The following is a 26,141-nucleotide window of genomic DNA, read 5'->3' as shown; positions in this document are numbered from 1 at the left end:
CAAAGCTATACAGTGAGACCCTGCCTCAAAAAATAATAATAAAACATTAAAAATAAAACCCGTTAGTTCCCCCACTCTTATTTGCTAAACCAATATCGGCACTGACCTCTCTGTCATAAGTGCTTTTTCTTGGCTACTTCCCACACTGTCCCCAAAGCAAAAAGTGTTGCTTTCAGTTCTCTGCTGGTTTTTTGTTTTTTTGTTTTTTTAGCTAGGCATTTTCCCCCCTACAATTAGGGAGAGAAACTGTAGTCATGTAGAAACTATACCCCATGATTAGGCTCTTCGTCTAACTGACTCTTCTGGGAAGCGCTCGCTCTTGATCTTCCCTCCAGGCATCTAGAATTACTCCATGGACACTACACATCCCATTACAACTGAGCAGTCGGCTGCCGCTTGCCAGAGCCTGTTTACGGTCAAACCTCACAAGGATTCACGTTTTACTACTGCTGGTGCAAAATATAAGTTTCCATCAAAATTAATTCTCTTCAAGCAAGATCTGGAAAAAGTTTCAGCACAAACCATGTGACTCACTGACATGGCTGATGATAGCTGGGAGCTGATTGTAGATCAACACAAGGGTAGATATTAACCCTATGAAAGGCTGGAAAGAAACTTGTTGTTTTAGCCCTACCCAAACAGCAGCCTGCACCAAGCACCCACGCCCCCAAGGAGCGAGTCTACCTTAGACTACTGCATGATTCACTTCCACACACCTTTCATTTTGCAGACCGACAACAAACCCTGCACGTAACTTCTAAATATCCAACACTGAGGATATACCATTAGCTCTGTGCCAAGCTAGGCAGACGGTGAATCACCCTGAATAAACAGTAATGTTTTAACATGCAGGTACCTTCAGGAGAATCTGCAAGCCTCACCTGTGTGCCCTTTGCATGAGAAACTGTTCACTTCGGTATAATAAAGCCCCAAATCCTGCCTCTCTTTTGACAAACTAACTTCATCTGGGCGATGCTTCCTGGCTGGGCATTATCTAATAAGAAGTTGATATTCAAATTACAACTTCTGAAGCAAAACTACTGGGAACATTTTTTTACTTAAATGAACTTTTTCTGGACCTTTGGCAAACAAATGTGGATGATGCCAACCACAAATTAGTCCTTCTTGTATGAAAATAGATCTGTACTTTAGGTACACTTTACCAGTCCAATTATGCTAAAAGAGCATTTCTCTCCGATTTCCAGAAACCCATGTTTTTCTAATTAGTCATATTTTTAAAAACTTCAGAATGAAAGGCTTATGCAATAATCAACTGCAAGGCGAGAATCCACTTAAGAAGAAACTCAAACAGCTTAATCAAGTAAGGCAGCTTCAAATATTACTTGATTTTCTCACAATCAGATACCTGCGGCCTTTCACTTCAGCCCCGCAGACTCGTGCGACAAGTTCAGCACTGTGCTCACTGCGGAATCACAAACATAAAGCACAATGTCAGTCCTCACAGTCTTGATCTCTTCGCTCGCTTACGGCGCCCGTAATGACACACTGCATAAACAAAGGCCGAGGAAACTACACAGCAAGAACTATGGGTCCTCAAAGGGATGGAAGCGGGGGTGGAGGTACTGAGAAAGAGGACAGCCTGGATAAAACCTGAGGTGACCTCTGAGAAACAGACTGGGGTGAGGCAGGGTCAGGGTGGGGCCAAACCCACTGTATAAAGAGAGCAACGACCACGTCAAAAGAGAAGTACCTCAGGGTGCGTGTGGAGCAGAGGTGGGCAGAGGTAAAGACAGACACAGGAGCCTTGGAAAGGTTCTGAGGAGTCACATCATTATCGAGCTCATTTAGAGAGTTCCTCTCTCTCATCAGAGTCAGAAAAAAAGGGGAAAAAAGGTGAGAACCAAAAGCAATACACATAGAAAAAGTATTTGTCCAGCCCTTTCTTTAACAACATTAATATATATATATATATATACACACACACACACACACAGTAATACAGATGTGAAAGAACAAACAAATAAAAATATGTGAAATAGTAGCTAGTGCTCAAATCTTTGTATCCCTGCCCCTCCCTGTATGAGGCTGACCTGTGAAGGAAAAGCTACAACTGCAGAATAAGAGGTGAGGGTGGTTCCTTACGGCTCACTTGTTTCTGTTCCCAGGTGTTCTCAGTGTGCCTCAGTTTACTTGTTGCAGCAGCAGGAGCAGCAGCGCATCACACAGTGGTGTGATACGCAGGTGACAGCACCCAGACCTCCCCGCCCCCGTCTTCAGGCCAGCTAGCCACAGCCAACACCACCCGCCCAGGCTCTACCATGCCCAGGAGATTTCCTAAGGACGCTGCAGTCAGACCCTCCAGAGGTAAGTCTACTGTTATGGGAGGTTTCCCTACTTGCACTAAAACTCCAGTTTTATGTGGCTTTTTTTTTTCTTGTTATCTTGAGGACAACGTCTAAGGAAAAGCAGGGATGCAAGTACAGACTGTACAGGAGTGTGAGGTGTTTGCACTGCCCAGGACAGCACAGCTTTGCTGAGGAAAGCAATGAGGAAGACCAGACCCGGTACTGCTTCCAGCAATGTCCATTCCATACTCTTGGTTGAACAGCTCAGAACCTAAGGAATACATTTGTTTCTTGTAAAATGCAGTAATCTGCTACCACTTTGCACTGGTTGGGGGGCGGAACACGGACACACAAAGGACACTGACTGTGTATGTACCCAGAGCTCAGGAATGCTAAATACAGTTTTATAGTTTTCTGTTTTAAACACTCAATACTAAGAAAGAACTACGAAATCTTTTAAATGTATCCAAATTAAACTTCAAAAATACAACTTTAAAATGATTGCAAGTCTAATTTTCAAACTACACAAAATTTATGACGTAACTCCATCATAAATTAGATACAGATGGTCCTCAACTTGTTTGACTTAATGATTTTTTTTTTACTTGACAGGTATGAAATTGACATGTACTCTGTAGAAATGGAGACTCTGAGTTTCAGTTCTTTCCTAAGATAGCATCATGCAGTTAGTTCAACACACCTGAGTGCTCTCTCCCTCTGTGCTTGGGCAAAGCAATAAACTGTAGCTCCCAAGAAGTCATGGCACCACAACTGACTGCCCTTCCTGTAACTAGGTTAAGTGTAAAGGAATTGAACAAAAGTGAGAAACATTAGAAAAGAAGACAGAAATCATTATGACAATGGTAAGAAAAAAAAGAAAAAATAAGAGACAACATTTGAAGAAACAGTGGGCTTCAGGTAATGACAAACTGATTCTAAACAGTTTTCATTTTGTTTTGTTTTTTGATGTTTTTTTGAGACAGTGTTTCTCTGTGTAGCCCTGGCTGTTCTGGATTCACTTTGTAGACCAGGCTGGCCTCCAACTCATGGCAATCTGCCTGCCTCTTCCTGCCTGAGTGCTGGGATTACAGGCATGTGCCACCACCCCCAGCTTGACTCTAAACCTTTCTATGTAGTAAAGGAAGAGGGGTGGAAAAGAAGATGAGGAGGAGGAAAAGGAGGGGGGAGAAAGAAACAATCATCTGCAAATCCCCCTTGGCACTAGCAAGGACAAATGAGTCACCAGTACAGAGGCAGCTGGGGGAGGGGGAGAGCCTTTGTATTATACAATACCTGGAATTGCTCTTTCCATGCAAGTGACTCTGGGATTTCTGAGAAAAGTCCCATGTTGCTATGGGTAGAAAGTCCTGAAGCTCAACAGAAAGACAGTGCTGTGCAAAGGATATCAGGGCCTCAGGCAAGAGCAGAATAAGAACTGAACAGGAGCCTGGCGTTATGGCACAAGCCTTTGATCCCATCCTGGACTGCCAGGGTCTCTAGGCACCCAGCAGAAGCACACACACATCCCTGCCTAGAGAAAAACAATCCCCAAAAACTCAACTAGCTATCACATAACAACAATTAAAATAATAATAGTGCCATATAACTCAGATAGGAAGTCACTACAAGTCAAAAATAGAAACAATAAGTAATGCAAAACCGCCATACAAAATCCAGTTGTTAGGCTGAAGCACAAGTGAAAAAAATTGAAGCTGGGCATGGTGGCGCACACCTGTGATCCCAGCACTCAAGGAGGCAGAGGCAGGTGGATCTCTGTGAGTTCAAGGCCAGCCTGGTCTACAAAGTGAGTACAAGACAGCCAAGGCTACACAGAGTAGCAGCCCTGTCTCAAAAAACAAACAAACAAAAACAAAAAAGAATGAAGCTTACCGTATTCAAGGAACAGCAGACAAATGATAAAATATTTGGCAGAGGAACTGGAATTTTTTTTTTTTTTTTAACTTTCAAAACTCTTATTCTTACCAGGTTGTTGGTGGCACACACCTTTTAATTCCAGGGAGGCAGAAGCAGTTGGATCTCTGTGAGTTCCAGGCCACCCTGGTCTACAGAATGAGTTCTAAGACGTTGAGAGCTACACAGAGGAGCCTTGTCTTGAAAAAATCAAAATAAATAAGCAAATAAATAAATAAATAATAAAAATTTTAAAACCTGACTGTTAGAGATTCTCATTAAAATAACACCGAAAGGCTTAAACACAGATTAGACACTGGTCTACAGAAAATAAGTACCTGGAAAATATACTAAAAGAAAAAAAAACAAAAACAAAAACAAAGCCCAAAGAGGAAGCATGGCAAATTCACAATATAAAATATGTAAGAGGGAACATCTTAACATCTTACATAATTTAAAATTTCACAGAGGGGAGAAAACTGTAAAGAATATAAAAATAAAATGAGAAATGTAAGCATGCACGGCATCATCAGACAACCTCCACAGCCTGAACAAAGAATAAGCACAATAAATACAAAGAAAATCACATCATGGCTCTGTCACACTAGTTTAAAAAAAAAATTTTTTTTTGTAATCTTAAAGGTCTGTAAGAGACAGCTTAACATCAAAGAAGCCAAGACAACATACTTTGTTAACTTCTCAACAGAAGCCAACAAGAACAGAAATGGCATTCCTAAACTGGACATGATGATGCAAACCAGGCAAAAGCAGGTAGATCTGTGAGGTGTGGCTACCCTGGTCTAGTTAGTAAGTTTTTAGTAAGTTTCAGGAGAACCAGAGCTACCTAGTGACACCCTGCTTCAAAAATCCACCACCAGAAAGAAGTAGCATTCTTTAAATGTTGAAGAAAATAACTATCAATCAGGAACTGCGTGCCGGATGAAAATATATTTAAGAATGAAGAAAAACTTTTAAGGAAAAATATGATACACACAAAGGAAACACTACAGGCAGAAGGAAGTCATACTTAAAATCAAACAGACAGTGATTAACATCATTTAACTTATTAACAAATTTACTCATGAATTAAATAATGCTGATGCTATTTTTCAAACACCAGTCTAGGGCTGTTGAGATGGCTCAGCAGGTAATTAAATTCCATCTAGTGGAAGAAGAGAATCAACGCCTGCAGACGGTCCTCTGACCTCCACACGTTCACCACAGTGCAAATACACAGAATGAATAAATAAGAACAAAAAAAACTTTAAATGGCCACTTAATAGCCAGGTGTGGTCATGCACATTTGCAATCCCACCACTTGGGAAACAAAGGCAAGAGGATTGCAAGTTAGAGGCCAGTCTGGGCTACTGGAAAGAAACTGTTTCAAAAAACAATTTGGGACCTGGAAAATTGGTTCCATGGTTAAGAGCACTGGCTGATCTTCCAACAGACCTAGGTTTGATTCCCAGCACCCACTGTGTAGGCATAGGATTACTGTGTAATTCAAATGTTGATTTCTATACATCCCTCCCCCTCAAGATCTGGTTGCAATCCTTATTCTGAGACTCTCCTGTCTCAATGTTTTACAAACACTGCTTCCCAATTGTCCCAATATGCCAATAAAGTAGCTTACAGGCAATCTGAGCAGGGGAGAGAATAGGGTTGGACTTCCTGCCAGCCAGGGCAGATGGAGTTAGAGGAGGAAGTAGGGGATTCAGCTATGGGAGAGGTCCAAGAGACATCAGGAGAAGGAGCTGGAGCCAGAAGCTACAAAGTTCAAGTATCTTTGGGATGTATGCTGGAAGGAAACCAAATGTTTTAGAGGGTTAAGATTACAGTAATAACTGCTCAGTTCTTGTGCTGTGAAGCTTGTTTAATAATACAATAGAGTTTTGATTATTTGCGTGATAGAGACAAACTGAGAAACAAACACATTTTATAAAAATAACTTTAACAGACATGGTTGTTCCCAACCACCTGTATCTCCAGTTCCAGGGGATTCAGTGCCTTCTTCTGGATCCTACTTGCCCATAAGGCACAGGTCAGTGGGACAAAACAGAAACAAACAGAAGTTACTGCCAGGGTTCAGATCCTTAGGGTAGACAATGGATATGTGGATTTGTTATTTCTAGGAATGAATGAACAAGGAAAGGAATACATGCAAAATAATAATAATAAATAATAATAAAGCAGTGCTAGCAGCCCAGGAGAAACTGGGCTCAGATGGTACTGGGGGAAGAAGGATTCTACAGAAGCTACACAGACTGAAGAGATAACCAAGAGACAGAAATGTAACTGACTGCATGTTGACTCTGGTGAAGTTTCAGTAACTGATGGGCACTTGGGCCGTTTCCTGACAAAGGGATCCAGGAGCTTATAGGGCACATGAAGCTTCACTGGGTAACGGCTCTCTGCATACCTGCTGTACCCACTGCCCACCACAGGAAAGCATGCAGGAAGAACTAAACATGCCTGTACCCCAGGGGCACACACTGACAGTCTGATCCTAAGAACAACCCCTGCACACACGTGGCCCAAGGGCTCAGGTCTGAATGGTAGGCACATCTCCACTTCTCTCCTTTACCTAGGCATGGAAGAAAGAGGATTGGTAGTGACTGATGGCAGGCATTTTCTGAAATCAGCCCAAAGATAAAGCTGACACAGGAGAACTAAGCCAGGAGCGGCTGGAGGAAATACAGCCAGAGCCAGATAAGGAGGAAAGGCAGGGCTGGCTTCAATGCAGTCTCCTGATATGGACTTTCTCTGCCTGGAATCTAAGACACTAAACTAACACACAGGAGGAAACAGAAAGAGTGTTGTAAGTAAAAGTCCCAGGAAGCAAGGCAGACCTCCATCCCTGCATGCTAGCAACCTGAGTTTCCTTACACTGCTCTCCCACAGGCTTCTCAGCTTGACCAGACCGTGGGACATCAGCTCCTGTGGTGTGAGGAACCACAAGGATGAAAATGAGCTTGTCAATGTCTTCATTGCTCCCTGTGGTTTTCATTTAGTCCTACACAGATGCCTGTACTTTCCAATGCCCTTTTAATTTTCATATAGCATTTAGAACTCATCTTTAAAAGTTAAATCCTCAGAAAATATTCACTTGAGGAACAAAATCTTAAACTCCAATTGTTCCTAACCTGTGTGGGAGTTTTATAATCTACTATGCCACTCAGAAATCATTTGGACAAAAATACTGACTATAAATCAGGAGGTGAAAAAAGTTAAGATTAATTATTGCATTCAACCTATAACCCTGATGGATTATAAATATAAAGTATGAAAGACTCAATTAAAATAAGTAGCTAGGTAATTTCCATATCAAAGAAAGTCCCCTAAGTAATAAATCTGTCATTCAATAAAATAGCTAAAACTTGGGACCGACACCGGGCAACAGCAACAGCGTGATGGTCACTGTGTGATGACCACAGTCTGATGACCACAGAAAGGTAGTCAATATGTGATGATACTGTGAAGGATTTAACAATTAAATGCTCTGATATACAAAAACAAATTCAAAATATCCTATCCTTTCTTGTTTCCAGTACAAAAAAAAAAGCCAACTTTAAATTTTTGGAGAGCTAAGTTGATCTTCCCACCATATACAGATCTCGGAGCTCATAAAGATGTGATAATATATTCTGATACCCATACTGATCTGAAAACTACCAAGCCCCCCCCTCCTTCCTCAACTCCACTCATCTCTCTGCACTTGCTAGTTCTGTCTGGCTTGCTCTTCCATTCATGTTTCCTCCCTCCCCCACTCCCACTGCTTCTCTTTTGGCAGTACTGGGGACTGAACCTAGGGAACCAGCCCTTCTCTGCGTCTTCTGATAAACTGTCTAGCTATTCGTTTTTTTTCGTGTGTATGTGTGTGTACATGCATACGTGTAGATGTTTGCATGTGATGCATGCAAGCGTGAGGCCATAAATGCACGTGAAGAAGCGTATCAGGAGACTTCTATCACTCTCCACCTTCCTATGTTAAACAGGGTCCCTCACTGAACTGGAAACTCGCAGCTTTGCTAAGCTGGCCAGGCAGCAAGCTCTCAGCACCCACCTTCTCAACCCCCCCAACACTGAGGGCATGGGATGAGCAGCCACGACTTCCTTTCTGTGTGACTGCAGCTCCAGGAACTACAAGTGTGCACCACAGTGCCTGGGGATTATACTGAGGTCCTGCAGCCTTTGACAAAAACATTTTTTTCATGTAACTGCAGCTCCTCCCAACCCAGAATCAGAGTTTTTAATCCACACTCACCTGTTTAGGTAGTAAGGTAATTTTTATTATTGCATTTTAAAAAAACTGTTCCTTCAACTGATTTGTGTTGTGTAAGCCTGAAACTGGCTGAGTCAATGGATTAGGGCCATGATGAGATGCTACAAAGAGTAACAATTTCTACAAGGGTTTTAGATCACAAGAGATGGTCCTTAGAGAGGATAAGATTAATGATGAAAGGCGCATCACCACACCCGCAGCTCAAGCATAAGATCCACAACCTATGTTTAAAAGACTTTAAGATTCTGGGACTTATACCTTTTATATAGATGCTTATTTTTAAAATTCAAAATTCTTTACATAATTTTCTACCAAATGGGTAAAATAAACATATTATGAATCTAAGGAAAGCCTAAAATATGACCTGGCTTTGACACATCCATACTTTTCTGCTAATTCACTGAATTTTTGCAACTAATATGATTTTACTAGCATATAAATACAACATAAATCTATAGAGAAAAAAACAAAGCAAAGAGAATTTATCCATCCAAGTCCAATGGCCAATAAAACAATAAGAGAGGGGAAATAGGAACTCTTGGTTCCTGGAACAGAACCATTTCTCTGTAGTCTGGACTTTAGAGTCAATTAGAAAGGCACATCACCACACCCGCAGCTCAAGCTCTAGGAGATGGGGACAGGTCTGCTGAAGTGCCTACCAAGTCAGCATACACTCTGACTCAAGTCGGTGATTCCTCATCTATCACGGAGCTCTGTCTCAGGCACCCCGGAGGAGGACAGCAAGAGACTGTCCAGAACGCACAATGGTCTTACAGTGGGTAATTCACCTCTGTGTGGCCCTAAGCTGACATGGTTAGCAAGGCAGTGTGGGGAGGGGTGATGGAGAAATCGGCACAAGGGGCCGTGAGCGGTACTAGCCTGTCGTACGCGGCGATCATAAAGTTGAGGAGGAGACTGATGGACTGCTCCACGCTGATTTGGTGAGTAGAAGGAAGGCGCTTGTTCAACTGATAGTAGATGGAAGAGATGACGGTCTCCAGGCGGGACACACTGATCTCGGTGCTGTGGTCCAGCGTGTTAAGGCCATTGTCTCGGAAAGCTTCGATCATGTTCCAGATATCAACGAGATGGACTAAACCGAAGAAAATAAGCTGTCAGCGATTTTAAACTGAACAACTAAATTTGTTAAGCTTAAGATAAAGAAACTCTTTAGCCAACACTGAGAAACCCATTCCATGACAGGGTACAGGATATTTATTCTGGACATCGAGGAGCCGCCCCAGAGCAAGGCTGACCACCTGTGACTTCATTCGAATGATTGCTGTTGCAGGTCTTGGTAAAGAGTGATCCCTGTGACCTTGACCAGCTGAGAATACGAAAGGAAGAATATAAATAATCACTCATGGAGCTGGCGAGTAGCTCAGTGGGTAAGAGCCCTGGCTGTTCTTCCAGAGAACCCAGCACCTACACGGCAGCTCACGACTGTCTGTAACTCCAGTTCCAGTGGATCTGACACCCTCACACAGGCATACATGCAGGCAGAACATCAATGTACATTTGGGGGGGAAAAACCCTAATAAAATAATTCCTCATATGAACATCCCCCTTTTAAAGCAAATCTGTGTTACGTTTATTTATTTTAAGTGTAGGCTGTTGGCGCGTATGTGGCGCGCATATGAGGTCAAAGGGCAACACTTAAGAGTTGCTTCTCTCTTTCCAGCATGTGGGCTCTGGGGCGTGAGCTCAGGTCATCAGGCTCAATGGGAAGGGCCTCTAACCACCGCGCCAGCCCAAGCTTCAGCTTGTTTAGCAATTTGCCACATCACCCTGAATCACCTTTATTTTTAATACTAGCCCGGCAACTTCAGCAGCATTGTACATCTCAAATTTTCCTCTCTATGACCCTAAAAAAGTGTAACTGTGTTAAATAAAACTCTACCGTGCTGTGCAACCAACTCGAGGCTCCAAACAATGTATCCTAAAAACAATTTTATTTTTGTTTTAAACTGTAATCAGTAATCAGACAGCTAGCTCCCTGGATTTAACTTCCCCTTGAATAAATAAAAATCATAAATAAAACATTTTTAAAAGCCCGTTCAATACACTGATGTCTGGGAGCTGGGACTAAGAACACTCACTCAGACCTCTACCTCGCAAAAGGACAGACATCTCTTTAGAAGAGCAACTGTTAAGAAAACATGACTTCAGGGCCTGGAGAGATGGCTCCGTTGTTAAGAGCACCGACTGCTCTTCCAGGGGACCTGGGTTCAATTCCTAGCACCCACACGGCAGCTTACTCCAAGATCTGACATCCTCACATAGACATACACAAAGGCAAAACATCAATGCACACAAAATCAATTAATTACTGTTATTTTTTAAAGACAAGAGAAACAGAAGCTCTCTCCACCTGGCCAAATGCATCTACAGAAACACAGAGCCGATGCTGGCATTAATGGGAAAAGGCAGAAAACCCCACAAGAGTCCAAACAAGCCACTCAGGTACAAGCAATCAAAAGAAAAGTAGACACACTGGATTTTCATTCAAACTGAACAAACTTTTATGCTTCAAAAATAAAATTTAAAAAAAAAGTGCAAACAAGCTGGGTGTGGTGGCTCGAGCCTACAGTCCCAGCACTCAGCAGACAGACTGTGAGAGTACAAAGCCTGCTTCGAGTCGGCGAAAGACACCGTCTCAAATATACGGTGAGGAGTGTCTCCACAGGGCACAGCATGGACAGGACCAGCTGTATGTACAAGTGCACACAGGTACAGAACACACACACAATGACATCTTTTACCAAGTGTGGTTCTGTTATCCCAGAACTTGGGAGATAAAGACAGGAGGATCAATCCTGCGTGAGCTATCCCAGAAGCAGAAGACGCACACGGTATATACTCACTCATATAGACATATAATATAGGATAAACCTACTAAAATCTGTACACCTAAAGAAACTAATCAAGAGGGAGGACTCTTGCTAAAATGCTCAATTCCTATCCAGAAAGGCAAAGAGGATGGACATCAGAAGAAGGAGAAAAGAGGGAATAAGTCAGAAGCCTGACACAAAGGACCTCTGAAAGGCTCTGCCCTGCAGACTATCAATGCAGATGCTGACACTTACGGGCAACCTTTGGGCAGAGTGCAGGGAATCTTAGGAAAGAAGTGGGAAAGAGTAAGATCTGGAAAGGACAGGAACTCCACAAGGAGAGCAACAGAACCAAAAAATCTAAGCACGGGGGTGTTTCCTGAGACTGATACTCCAACCAAGGACCATGCATGGAGATAACCTAAGACCCCTGCACAGATGTAGCCCATGGCAGTTCAGTATCCAAGTGGGTTCCATTGTAATAGGAACAGGGACTGTCTCTGACAGGAACTGATTGGCCTGCTCTTTAATTACCTCCCCTTGCGGGGGGGAAGCAGCATTACCAGGCCACAGAAGAAGACAATGCAGCCACTCCTGATGAGACCTAATTGACTAGGATCAGAAGGAAGGAAAAGAAGACCTCCCCTATCAGTGGACTTGGGGAAGGGCATGCATGCAGAAGGTGGAGGAAGGGATTGGGATGGGAGGAGGGAAGGAACCAGAGGGGGGGATACAAAGTGAATAAAGTGTAATTTAATAAAGAATTTTAAAAAATAAAATAAAAATGTATTAAAAAAAAAAAGACAGGAGGATCAGAAGTTCAAGGTTATCCTCAGCTACACAGAGAATTTCAAGTTACCCTCAGGGGAAGGAAAGAGAAAGAGATGCAGGCTGGGCATGATAGATGATCACTGGGTAAGAGCACTTCCTGTGCAATCATGAGGCCCTGAGTCCATATCCCAAGAGCCCTTGTAAAACCCCAGGTATGTGGCAACTTTTCCACCTGGCCAGGCCCCGCACAGCTTGCACCAGAGTCCAGCTGTACAAAGGCTATTACAGAAAATCACAACCAATCAAACCGCAGAGTACAAGTATGTAAATCATGTGCTGCCGAGCCACAACCGATACACCAACAAGGCAACTCCTACATGTAAGGCTCAGCAAATAGCAAAGAAGATAGCAGTCAGAGGACCAGGAAGTCAGCTGTCAGAGTATGCCTTCTAGCTATGACAGGAGAGCTACACCATGAAGTCACAACAACATGGCTGCCTAGACAGGACCTGAACAAGGACAATGCCAACAGACATGCCAACATAGAAGAAAGAGATCTCATGAGGTTTCAGCCCTGGACAAAGAACGACAGACAACTAAGGAATACTAAAAACTAGTCTCCCCTAGGAAAGCGGCCACAAGTTGGTTATGTGGCTAAAAGCTGGCAGTCAGTTCTGAAACATATATACATTGTATAGACTGGGTAACATTGTATAGACTGGGAAGATTGTATTTATATGTTTAGGGGGACGCACACAGAGACACAAAACAACAACAATTTTTAAAATGAGGCCATAAATTTGAGAGACAGGAGGAGGGTACATGGGAATAATCAGAGAGAAAAGGGGAAAATAAACTTAATGAAGAACATAACTTTTTAAAAATGTGTATATGAATGTTTCACCTGTGTGTATGTCTGTGCATGATGAACATGCAGTGTCCACCGTGTCACAGGACAGACGAGAGTACACAGCTATGAGGCACCATGTGGGTGCTGGGAATAGAACCTGGGTCTGCTGAAAGAACAGCAAGTGCTTTTAACTGCTGAGCCATCTCCCCACCTGCCTCAGGACTTACTATAATGCTATAATGATGATTATCAGTTGACAACCTTTCTGTATTCCCTGGGCATCAGGACATAGACCCAGGAAACACAGAAAGGTTGTCAACTGATGCTCTCACATGAGAACACTACTTTGAACCATCTTACAGTCTTCTCCTTTTTAAAAAAAAAGAAAATTTTATATCTTCATTTACTTTTATTTTATGAATGTTTTGCCTTGCACATATGTCTGTTTGCCACATGTGTGCCTGATCCCTGTAGGGATCAGAAGAGGATATCAGATCCCCTGGAAGGAAAGTTACAAAGATACTGTGTGGGTGCTGGGAATCAAATGCAGGCCCTCTCCAAGAGCAGCCAGCACTCTTAACCACAGAGCCATCTCCTCAGGTCCTGTATTCTTCCCCTAATGAATGAATGAGTATTTTTGGCAGAATTTTTAAGATGTCTTTTCAATAAACAGTATAAGGATGAAAACAGAACACAGGCACAGAAAGTTAACACTGAAAGATGATTCCATTTATGCTGTACATCTACATACAGAAAAATTCACAGTTGAATGTACAACACATTGGGAAGGAAAAAATTAAAATTTTAGAACATTACTCTGGTGGTTTGAATGATCCCATAGGCTCCTATATCTGAATGCTTGGTCCCTGGTTGATGAAGTTACTTGGGAAGGATAAAGAGGCTTGGCCTTGGTGGAGAAGGTGTGTCCCCGGGGGTGGACTTTGATGTTTCAAAACCCATGCCATCCCTGCTTAGCTTTCTCTGTCTCCTGACTGCCCCAACACCATGCCTAGCTGTCCCCAGCCATGTTCCCAGCCAGGATGGCCATAACTCATGCTCTGAAACTGTGAGCCTCCAGTTACTCTCTCTTCTCTAATAGTATCTTAGCACAGATGAGCAACAGAAGAGCAACTAGGACAATTAACAGCACCTGTGTCAGGCTCACACCACTATACACAGACCACATTCTCCCCAGAGTAATTACATAAACTTTCAGACTGTTGTGCTAAGAGAGTGGCTTTCAAGCACGCTGGCCACAACCCACACTCACCCACAGATGTATTTAATACCAATCAACCTCTCTGCCTTTCTTCTTTTCTCCCGCACACATACATGTACACATACATCTAGACCATCTAGACACACACAAGTTTCAAAAGCACCTTTTTTTTTAACTGCCCTAGCTGACTCTGGTGGCTTCTTTTTCTCTAGTTTTCTGTTGTATTACTCACCTTACATTGGCTAGAGCCCATCAAAAGCAACTTCATGAAGCACTAATGGGTCATCATCCATAAATTGAAAATTAATGCTTTGGAAAATGGCAATGAAAGAAACATGGCTGCAATCCAAGACGGCATGACAAGCTCTGGGAATTCAGGATCTAGGAGTCTTTTTTTTTAAGACAGGGTTTCACTATGTAGCCCTGGCTACCATGTAAAATGGGCTGGCCCATAAATTCACAGAGATATGCCTGCCTCTGAGGTGTGCACTACCATACCCAAAACCTGGCAGGATATTTCATTCTTTTTTTTTTTAAGATTTATTTATTACTTTATGGATGTTTTTATCTGCATGTAGATCCTTCTGCACACCGAAGAAGTTATCTGATGTTATAGGCTCGTGAGACACCATGTGGGTGCTGGGAATTAAACTTAGAACCTCTGGAAAAGCAGCCAACACTCTTAAACACTGAGCCATCTTCCTACCCACCCCAGCCCTTTTAAAGATTTATTTATGTATATGGGAAGGGTTTTTAAGTCTTACCCTCTGACAGAAGAGATCAGATGTAAATGACTTGCTAGAGACATCTGTCCATAAGAAATGCTAAAAACTCTGTGCTTCTCATTATGCAAACAAGCCTTTCGTTAACATGTGCACGCAAGAAAAGTACAGCAATTCTGGAACAATTCATCTTCACAGACAGGAGAAGAATATGTATGTGTTTATATACATTTATATCTGCATATATCTTATTTTATAATCCATATGGGAGCAGTTACTTATGGAATGAGTTGATTTGTATTATACTAAATTTAATCAAGAAAATCAATTTTCACTGTATCTGTAGCAAAACATCAAGGCCTTTCAGAAACTAGTAAAGATATTAATTTTGTACAAAGGATTTTCTCCCGTTTAAATAGCATTAATACTATGTCATCTCAGAACCCATAACTAATTCCAAGTCCCAGTAACTGGAGCAAGTTCCACAGCTCAGGGAGTAAAGGCAAACGCACAAACACTGAGGACCTGAGCTTGGACCTGGAATCCACACGGTGGAAAGTGCGAAGTGACTCCTAAAAGTTGTCCTCTGCCCTCTGTCAACTAAAGTGTATGCGTGTGTATGTGCACACACACACACACAGTAAATAAAAATACAGTTTAAAAACCCACATTCTAGCAACATTGCTTACAGCATTATCAATTTTGTTATACATTTTAAGAGACACAGGAATAAAATGACAAATTCATTCCAATTTATAACGCTTATATTCTAATGAACATAGAAGACAAACAGAATTAACTGGGGCTGGAGAGATGGCTCAGTGGCTGAGAGCACTTACTGCCTTTCCACAGGACCCACATTCAGATCCCAGCACCCACGTCAGGTGGCTCACAACTGCTTACAACCCCAGCTCCAAGGGATCCTGTGCCTGTGGTCTCTGGGACATCTGTACCTGCCTGCACAAACCCACACAGACATACACTCATACACATAATTTTAGAATGATAAAAATAAATTCTTTACAAAAAGAGAAACAGAATTCAACTACCTTACAGTACCAGGAGCCCTATCTGGCCATCAAAGAGATAAGAAATGACTTACGGTTGCACCGCTTCTGCACGAATCGTAATTTGCAAGCTGTTCTGTACGTTGACAGTCGTATCACGTCAAAATTCTGAGCACCTGAGAAAAGGACAAGGTAAGAAGTTGAGCTGTCCTGAGCACTCCATTGTTCCACGGTGTGGCTCCACGGTGATGGTCACAGAGAAAGGGACAGTGAAGAAACACCTTGCATATGCCCGCTGCATGTCAAGGTGCTGTCAATGGTTCTGCCTTCTGCTAGGCAAGACAACTCCAAAAGGAGGAACACTCGGGGTCCTCAGTCAGTGGGCTGCAGGATTAGAAAAAGACAGCAGAGTGTAGAGTAGAGGAGCTTCCGGAAGGTAAACTCCAAGCCAGGCACGGTGTGGCTGAGGCAGGAGGATCGTTACAGGCTCCTGGCCAGCCTAGACAACACAGTGAGACCCACTTCAATGAGGTGGGGAGACAGAGACAAAAAGAGATCCCTAGGGGCTGGAGAGATGGCTCAGAGGTTAAGAACACTTGCTGTTCTTCCAAAGGTTCTGAGTTCTATTCCCAGCAACCACATGGTGGCTCACAACCATCTATAGTGAGATCTGGTATCCTCTTCTGGTTCACAAGCATACACGCAGGCAGAATACTATGTAAATAATAAATACATATATTTTGAGAGAGAGAGATCCCTAAATTGCAGCCATTTTCTGACTAGAAAACAGAACTAGTCTGTGCCTGTGGCCTCATGGGTAGAGGAAACTGCACCAGCTAACTCTCAGGTCCTCTTCTTGCTCTGCAGCAGTCAGCCCTGTCTTCCTTGTCTCACCCTCCTAAGTGCTGCAAACACAGGCATGGAGCACCACAGCTGCCTCTTTCTATCAAAAAGTAAAAAGTGCTCGGTATGGTAGCATGCATCTTTAATCACAGCACTCAAAGAAGCAGAGGCAGACAAATCTCTGAGTTCAAGGCTAACCTCGCCTACATAGTCCAGCCAAGACTACATAATGAGACTCTGCCTCAGTAAAAGGCTGGAGAGACAGCTCAGAGGTTAAGAGCACTGGCTGCTCTTCCAAAGGTCCTGAGTTCAATTCCTAGCAACCACATGGTGTGTTCACAACCATCTATAATGAGGTCTGGTGCCCTCTTCTAGCATGCAGGTGTACATGCAGGCAGAACACCTTATACACAAATAAATACATCTTTTTAAAAAAAAAAGGTAAAAAAAATTTTAAAAAGTGTTTCCTTTCATCTGTATTTGAATATGGTAGCTAACAACTAACTGTAACTCCAGTTCAGGGAGATCCCGTACTGGCTTAAGGACTCCATGGGCACCTAACATACATGTGGTGCACAGACATACATGAGGCAGAATACACATACATATGAGATATAAGTAAAGTTTAAAAAAAAGAAAGAAAACCAGAGCTAGGAATAATGTCATGCCTGTAGTCTCAACATGTGAAAGGCCAAGATAAGAAGACTGCCATAGAGGTCCAGTGAGACCCCATTTTAAAACAGTAAGTAAGTAAAGCCGCCACCCACCAGAGGAAAAAGCAGACATGTAGGAGGCCAGAAGACATACTTCTCTCTCCTTATCTCTCACCATGCAGTGCCCTCTGCCACCAAAAAGACCATCTCTAGGTGTGGCCTGCAACTTAGGCCAGGAGCATAAGCCAAAATGAACATTTCCTTTATAACTCAGTATGCACAGGGTGTTATTAGAGCCAGAAATGGACTAAAACACAGAATTCATATAACGCTGTGTCTGTGTGGCTTAAACTACAGTAAGCATTTCAAATAACTTTTCACAAGAATAGTAGTTGAACAGGTATTAACTCTCAACAACCTGAATGTGAAGAAGAGCGCTGCCTCCAGTGAGCTTCGCTCCGGCCTCCGTCTACATGCTGTGGCTTGCACTCGCACACATAAAACAGACTGCTAGCACAGGTGCAGCCTCAGCACCTCCAGGGGAACTACCTCAGGGAGTGAACTAGGAAAAACAAAGGCAAATTTCGCAGAGAGAAATGGTAAGAGGCCCAAGCCTGGCCCCCTAGATGTACATTTATAATATCTGGATTGAGGGACCACTGAGACAGCTCAGCAGTGAAGACCACTCTTTGTCCTTGCAGAGTTCAGCTCTCAGCACTCACATCCATTGGCCCACAACCACTTGCAACTACTGTGCCAGAGAATCCAAAGCCCTCTCTGACACCCACACAGATACACATAGGCATATATTTTAAATCTGGATTTGACAACAACAAAATATAGCAAGGAAAAATGAAATAATCGAATGGATTGTATTTCCCAAAAACTGATTATAAAAATAACACATTTTAGTAAGACAGCCTGTACTTCATAAAGAAGGTACTCTACAATAGCCTAATGAGCTTATAGTACTTTGAATGAAATTATAAATATTAATAAGCTTAAACTTTGTTTTAATTGATGTTATAACTTCTAGGGTGCAGAGGGATTTCCATCCAGCAACATGGCTACTCTAGCTGGAATACAGACATACCCTTAGCACGCACCTTTAATCTCAAACAATGAAGTCAGTTTACAGAAGGAAACACCCATGTTTTGAAAGTGATGTCTAACTGAGGGTCAGATAAAATTACGAGTCAGAGAAAGATTTGACAGGATGATCCAGGATAATATATGCCCAACGCTCACCAGAAGAGACAGATAAAAGAGGACTTAGTATACGGTGGGGGTGGGGGGTAGAAGACAGTTTTACTGGTAGAGTTTTACAGAGACAGGTTGAAGAGAGAACAGTTAGACACAGGTGAAGACAGAACAAGCCAAAGAATGACAAGGAGCCAGAGATTACAACAGATTGCCAGAGTTAGTATGAGGCCAAGCAGAGCAATTCAGTCAGAAGCTGAGAGGAGCCAGTTTGAATCTGTCATCTTGGAGAGGAGTTTTGAGCCAGACAGGTGAGTTGAACCAGCCAGCCAGAATTCAGAAAGAGCTAGAAAGAGTCGGCTTATTCAGCAGTAAGTCTCAGAGGCTAAAAACATTCTAGGACTAGATTAGATTGTATGGAAGCTAAAAGCTTCCAGGACTAGGCCTACGTTAACAGATGGGGGCAGTAAGCTTACAAGACTACAATTAAATCAGGTGAATAAAAGTTAAGTTTACATACGGTAACCAAAAAAACAAACAAACAAAAAAAAAAAAAAAAAGAAAAAACTCAGTCACAATCAAGAAAAGAAAACCTGTGAAATGGAAAGTTCAATTCACCTAAGAGCATGAAAGAAAGAAAATAGTAAGAAAGGACTAAATTGGACTGGGAAGATGGCTTAATCAATAAAGTGTTTGATATACAAGCATGAGGACTTGAGTTAGGAACCCCAGTACCCACATAAAAAGCCAAGCATGGTGGCATATGCTTGTAATTCCAGTACAGGGCTGCAAAGACAAGACACATCCTGGGAGCTCCCTGACCAGCTAGCCCATAATCCCTAAGCCCCAGCCCTAGTGCGCACTTCTGTCATGTGAGGAGCAGCAGCCAAGACTGATCTCTGGCCGCCACATACGAGCTCCTGTTCTCTCTCTCCCTCTCTCTCTCTCTCCCTCTCTGTCTCTCTCTCTGTCTCTCATACACACACATACCCACTATCCAAGCCTGATAACCCAAGTTCAGTCCTTGGAATCCACAAGGGAGAGATCTGACTCTCACAAGTTGTCCTCTGACCTCATGACACATATATATACATACACAGGAAAAATAAGCAAATTTTAAAAAAATAAAGAAAGAAAAAAAAGTCCTAGCAGATTAGAATGGAAAAGTCCCTTAATCTGACAGAACATAAAACTAACAGCATCATCATTCTGAACAATATTAGAAACATCCCCCATTGATATAAAGCTGAGACAAAGATGCCTATCCTCCCTACTCTTCAATTAAGAAGTATCTGAGGCCCTAACCAGAATGCTAGGTCACGAGAAAGTAGGAACCTAATATTCAAAAGGACCTGGGTTTGATCCCCAGCACCACAAACAAAGCAAAACAAAACAAGGAAAGGGAAGGAAAAGGGAGAATTACAAAACAGGAGCTAGGAGGCTGGAGAGATGTCTCAGCAGTTAAGAGCACTGGCTTCTCTTCCAGAGGTCCTGAGTTCAAATTCCTGGCAGCCACATGGTGGCTCACAATCATCTATAATGTGATCTGATGCCCCCTTCTGGCATATAGGTGTACATGCAGACAAAGCACTCTTACGCATAAAAGAAATACATAAATCTTAAAAAGAAAAAAAAGAGCTAACATTGTCTTTTAAAATGGTAACACTGGGCACAGTGGCACAGGCCTGTAATTTCAATACTTGGCAGGTAGACACAACAGCATCAGGAGGTCAATTCAAGTTTGGCCTACACAAACCTTGTGTAAAAAAAGTACTATAACCTAAATAGAACACTCAGCATTACGACTAATAAAAAGACCCCAACTCCTTAGACATACTTAGAGTGCTAAGGCTAGACACCTGTGATCTATCTGGACATCAGCAAGGGTAACTATTCCGGAGCTTAGGCTGAGCTGAGAATGAGGTGGGGCTTCCCAGACACCAATACAACTTCTCCTATGAAGAAAGTGAGGAAGCTCAAAGGGCCACACACAGAGAGAACGAGTCCAACCTGGTCTAAGAGCAAGTTCCAGGACAGCCAGGGCTAGAAACCCTGTCTTGGGGAGGGACTACTAAATAGAAAAGGCAACCCCTATGCTTAGTATCAAAAGGTAAACAGAACAATCCACCCAGTACAGAGACAGAAGCACTGTGTGAAAGCCAATACAGCCTGCTGGAAATGGTGTGCAAGTGCTATGATCTAGATCTTTTGTGTTTTTGAATCCGTTTTTCTGTTTCTGATTTGCTGTGAGACAAGGCCTAGTCATGTAGCCCAGGCCAGCCTCAAACTTATTATCCACAAAAAAACAAAACAAAACAAAACAAAAAAAAAACTATCCTCCTAATTGCTGGGATTATTAGCATCCCACTCAAGTTATTCAGAATTTGTAATGCCCTTCTAAGCCCATGTATTAAAGGCTTGGTCCCCAGCTTGGCATCTCTGAGTAGTATGGGGTCAAGAGGTAGCTGGCACCTGTCTTCTAGTCACAGAGGGTGTGGCCCCAAAGAGGGGGGTGCGAAGCCCTTCTTTCTTCTGCATCCCACTGACAGGTGAGCACCCCTGCTCTGCCATGTCCTCCCCACCATGATATGCTACCTTTCCACAGGCCCAACTGCAGAAAGATCAACAGACAAAAGCTGAAACTCCCACCAAGACTGTAGCTCAGGCACAGTGCATTTGCTCACATGCTGGAAGGCCTAGCACTGCAAAACCAAAACAGGTAGGTAGGTAGGTAGGTAGGTAGGTAGGTAGGTAGGTAGATAGATAGATAGATAGATAGATAGATAGATAGATAGATAGATAGATAGATAGATAAAAAGAGGGAGGTGTCAATTAAAAACCTGAACCAAAAAAAATAAAAATAAAAATAAAAAATAAAAAAACCTGAACCCTCCAAGCTCTGAAACAAACCAACCTTTAGTTCCTCTATAAATTGATCATCTCAGGCAACAAAAAGTTAACACAGCCACGAAGTAGAAATTGGGAACTCGTGACTTAGGAAAAAAAAAAGAGCGGGGGGGGGCCCAAAGGCAAATTCTGGAGTAGAACTCTCATGAAGTTAATTTTAAAAAGCTTAAACTAGCTCTGAGCAAGGACACGGCACCAGCTTATGTGGTATAAGCTAGATCACATAGGGAGTAATCTAGGGAACACTGACAGACTTAAGAAGGTCAAGACTAGAAGAAAGTTTCAGTTACTGCTTTAGTTTGAAAAAGAACCGTAAGAGGGCTGGGGAGACGGCTCAGCAGCTAAGAGCACTGGCTGCTCTTCCTGAGGTCTCCAGTGTTATTCCCAGCACCCACAGGGCAGCTCACAACTGTCTGTAACTCCACTTCCAAAAGCTTAGGGTATCATCTTCTGACCTCCAAGGGCACCAGTCACACATATGACACACAGAGATACATGCAAGAAAAATAGTCATATACATAAAATAAAATAAATTTTTAAAAGCTGTTTAAAACATTTTAACAAATGTAGTTAACTTGGTCAGGCACCATGAAGAGCATTTCCCTTGCATTATTGTAGCTAATTACAAGAATTCCATAAGTGGGCATTATTCCATAGATGGGGAAACTGAAGCATACAGAGATTAAGAAACTTGGCCTAAGGGCTGACAAGATGGCATATCAAGTAAAGGTACTTGCTACCAAACCTGACAACCTGAACTCAACCCCTGACACCCACACAGTGAAAAAGAACTGACTCCTGCAAGTTGTCCTCTGTGCTGGACAGTTTTATGACAACTTGATACAAGCTGGAGTTACCTGAAAGGAGAGAACCTCAAGTGGGAAAATGCCTCCATAAAATCCAGATGTAGAGCCAGGCATGGTGGCACAAGCCTTTACTGTCAGCACTCGAGAGGCAGAGGCAGGTGGATCTCTGAGTTCAAGGCCAGCCTGGTCTACAGAGTGAGTTCTAAGATCCAGCTATCTGGGATATTTTCTTAATTAATGATTGATAAGGTAGGTCCAGCACATTATGGGTGGTGCCATCTTTGAGCTGGTGGCCCTGTGTTCTTTGAGAACGCAGGCTGAGCAAGCCATGAGGAGCAAGCCAGTACACCTCTATGGCCTCTTCATCAGCTCCTGCCTCCAGGTTCCTGCTCCGATTTCCCTCAGTGATGAACTGTTACCTGGAAGTGTCAGCTGAAATAAACCCTTTCCACCCCAAATTGCATTTGATCATAGTGCTTCATCGCTGCAACCCTAACTAAGACATCCCCTGAACTCCACATGCACTCACAATAATTAGTTAATTAATTAATTATTTAATAATGAATGAATGAATTTATAAAGGAATGTAAAGTGCCAGAGACTTTTAAAATTTTTTAAATGAAAGAAAAAAACAAAACAAAAACAAAACTTGCAGGCAGTGGTGGCAAACACCTTGAATCCCGGTACTTAGGAGGCAGAGGCAGAGGCAGGAGGAGCTCTGTAAGTTCGAGATCAGCCCGATCTATACAGTGAGTTCCAGACCAACCAGAGCTACACAGAGAAACCCTGTCTAAAAAAAAAAAAAGGAAAGAAAGAGAGAAACTTGCTATACAATCATTAAGTATTGGAATCAAGATCCAAACCAGGCTGTGGCTGGAGGAGCAGACTCAAAACTCTGTAACACAACCAGCCATGTGTGCACCCTTGGGAAGCTGAGACTAGGAGATGGTAAGTCCAAAGACAGCTTGTATGAGACCCTGGGGAGAAGAGAGAAGACAGGCCACACACAAGCCCAGCTGCACTTCCTTTGGAGGCAGGAGGGGAGGCAGAGGGAAGCACCTACCTCACAGAACCAGCAGTCTGGCTGCCTCCCGGTCAGTACCAACACTGCTTCTCTACTCTAACAAAGTTATCAAGCCTAAACCTCTGAGCTGAGCCCAACTCTGCCTCTACTCACTAAGGCTCAGCAAACTCAAACGATGCTGAGGGCTGAAAAGACCTGAAACTTCATCTGTTAATTACCTCGTAAAAGGCAGGATGCTAGAATTCTTTAAATACCTCATGAACCACCCTAGTCTGGGTTCCTGACTCAGCCACGCAGCACCAATTCTGTGATTTTTTATTTATTTATTTATTTTTTTAAGATAGGGTCTCACTATGTAGCCCCTGAATACATGGTCTTCCTGCCTCACCTCCAAGCACTGGGAGGGCAGGAGCATGCCCAGCTTTGCAGTAGTACTCATAAAATGTCTTTAAAAGGCTTACCATGACTACTCCAAACCAATGCGATGACGGGATCTAAGAGGCAACGAGTGTGAGCTGGTCTGTATCACACAGCCAAAGAGAACAAAATACTGGGACCATCCAGTTCCTCTGGCCATGTTTTGGGCTGCTGCTGCTGCTTATTTATTTAATATCATAATATGTTTTGGAGGTTTCTTTCTTTTTTTGTTTGTTTCAAGACAGGGTTTCTCTGTGTAGCCCTGGCTGTCTTGGAACTCATTCTGTAGACCAGGTTGGCCTCAAACTCAGAGATCCACCTGCCTCTGGCTCCCTGAGTGCTGGGATTACAGATGTGCGCCACCACACCTGGCTGATTCTGTCATTTCTACCTCCCAATTATCTCTCCAATCTGTAGAATCCCTCTTCGCCCAGTACCGTCTGAGCCCTTCACCAGCTTCTCCTGGGCTCTGCCTCCTGGAATGCTGGGATTACAGGAGTGCACCACTGCCCCCAGCTCATAAAATAATTTTTATTCTTCATGAAGTTCATTCTTTTTGGTTTTCCAATAGTGCTATTGTTCTGACACTTGGTTCTCTTTACTGTATGCCTAGCATCTAGTAAAAGGTAATTTATATAATGTATTAATTATTAACCACTTACCACCATCTGCAAGCTTATGGTCACAACTCCAGAAAGAGTTCTAAACAGTGGGCATGGCTTAAAGTCACAGGTGTTACATGTAACACTTTCTGCCCTACTTTTTCTGACCTTAACTAAGAAAGCAATTCAAAGCACTTGGGAGGCAGAAGCAGGCGAGAGCTGTGTGAGCTGCTTCACAGGGTACCTCCAGGCCCACCCAGCAAGTTCCCAGCTACCCGGAGCTTGATAGTGAGACCCTGGAGAGAGGGGTGGACGCAGGGAAGAAGAGAAAGAGAGGAAGAAAAAGAGGGGCAGGAAGAAAGAGAGAGAGGAAAAGAAAAACCTCAACTCAAGTCTCAAGCCAATTCAAGTAAAAAATATGTGTGGCTTTGAGTCCTGCAATTCCATGATCCTGTAACTCCTATTTTTCCCTCTCTAAGGCTTCTAACATACAATTTCTAACTGACTAAAACTATTACTTAGCCTGGCAGTGGTGGTGGTGCACTCCTTTAATCCCAGCATTTGGGAGGCAGAGGCATTTGGGTCTCTGAGTTCGAAGCCAGCCTGGTCTACAGAGTGAGTTCCAGGACAGCCAGGACTACACAGAGAAACCCTGTCTCAAAAAAAAAAAAAAAAAAACTATTACATGGTAAAATAACAACAACCCCCCTCCGCCCCCAGTATTCCATGTGTGAGAGCCCAGGACACTCACGCATTTCTATGAAGAGCTGTCTCTTCTCTGCCATGGTCTTCCGCTTGTTCCCACCTTCCTCAATCATCCTAGAGATGGAGAAAGACACAATGAGCAAGGGCATGCTGTGACGACTCAGCCACGTGCTTACCTCTCAGCCGAGGGGGGATGGAGGAAACCACAGTAACCGTGTACATTCTACAACAGCATCTCCAAGAAAGGGGAGCCGCTCTCCCACTGTCAGGTAGCCTCGAAAAGACACTGCACAGCCAGCACTTAAAGGGACTGGTGTGCTCACTGCCTGAGTTGAAAATACAGGGCTTCTTTAAGAGTAGGGGCTCACACTTTCCCTCAGGCTGCTGTAGACTTCACGGTATAGTACGGGTGTAGCCCATACTAGCCTTGAACTTGCAGCTGTTCTCCTGCCCCAGCCTTACGAGTGCTGGAAGTACAGGCATACGCCATCATGCCTGGCTGAGGATGTCTTTTTTCCAACGTGATTATTTCTTTACAGAAATGTTGAGAATGTTGAGTTTCCTCTACCACCATTGTTTTGCATATATTAATAAGTTACTAAATATAATTTCAGATACAACAAAATGAAAGCCCAGAATAAAGAACATGAGAATTTTCCATTTACAGACAGAAGAGAGACATAAAATCTTCTGCTTTAAGTTAAACTTTGTTAAACAACAAGATATTCATCCCCACCCTAAGGAGCTGCTCAAAGGAATTTTTCTAGCATGCAGGGATAGTTACACCAGGTGCTAATACTCCTCACATTTCTGCGTATCAAGTCCCAGCCACCTGAGAGGCTGAAGCAGGAGAATTTTTGAACCAAATAGTTCAAAGTCGGCCTGACAACATAGCAAGATTTTTTCATTTGCATTCCTCTCTTATCTATTCAGCCCCCACAAAAAAGCCCGTGTGCCTCCATTATTGCTGCTGTGGCTCCTGCTTCACAGATTAGGCAGCAGATGCCGAGAAAGCTAACTTGCTTACAGGCACATAATTCAACACCAGTGCAATCGCAACCTCTTGAACATGCTTTTCATATAAT

The 26,141-nt window shown here is 43.0% G+C and overlaps 1 protein-coding gene across 13 annotated transcripts in view; it reads right to left on the bottom strand.

Moving 5' to 3' along the window:
* Dtnb (dystrobrevin beta) overlaps nucleotides 1-26,141 on the bottom strand; it is a 201,574-nt gene that overhangs the window by 156,799 nt on the left and 18,634 nt on the right. For all 13 annotated transcript variants that reach the window (XR_009584951.1, XR_009584948.1, XR_009584956.1 and 10 more), the window contains exons 2-4: nucleotides 25,103-25,170; nucleotides 15,995-16,075; nucleotides 9,379-9,592 (exon numbers count right to left, since the gene is read on the bottom strand). Coding sequence is in view for 4 of the 13 variants with exons in the window: in XM_060365215.1 (XP_060221198.1) it covers nucleotides 9,379-9,592; nucleotides 15,995-16,075; nucleotides 25,103-25,169 (362 nt within the window). In the remaining 9 variants the exon portion in view is untranslated. The remainder of the gene's footprint in view (nucleotides 1-9,378; nucleotides 9,593-15,994; nucleotides 16,076-25,102; nucleotides 25,171-26,141) is intronic.

This window comes from Meriones unguiculatus, chromosome 1 (assembly GCF_030254825.1).
Source record: "Meriones unguiculatus strain TT.TT164.6M chromosome 1, Bangor_MerUng_6.1, whole genome shotgun sequence".
Lineage (NCBI taxonomy): Eukaryota > Metazoa > Chordata > Mammalia > Rodentia > Muridae > Meriones > Meriones unguiculatus.
Note: the sequence above shows the minus strand (reverse complement) of the source record. Positions and strands in the feature narration are given on the sequence as shown.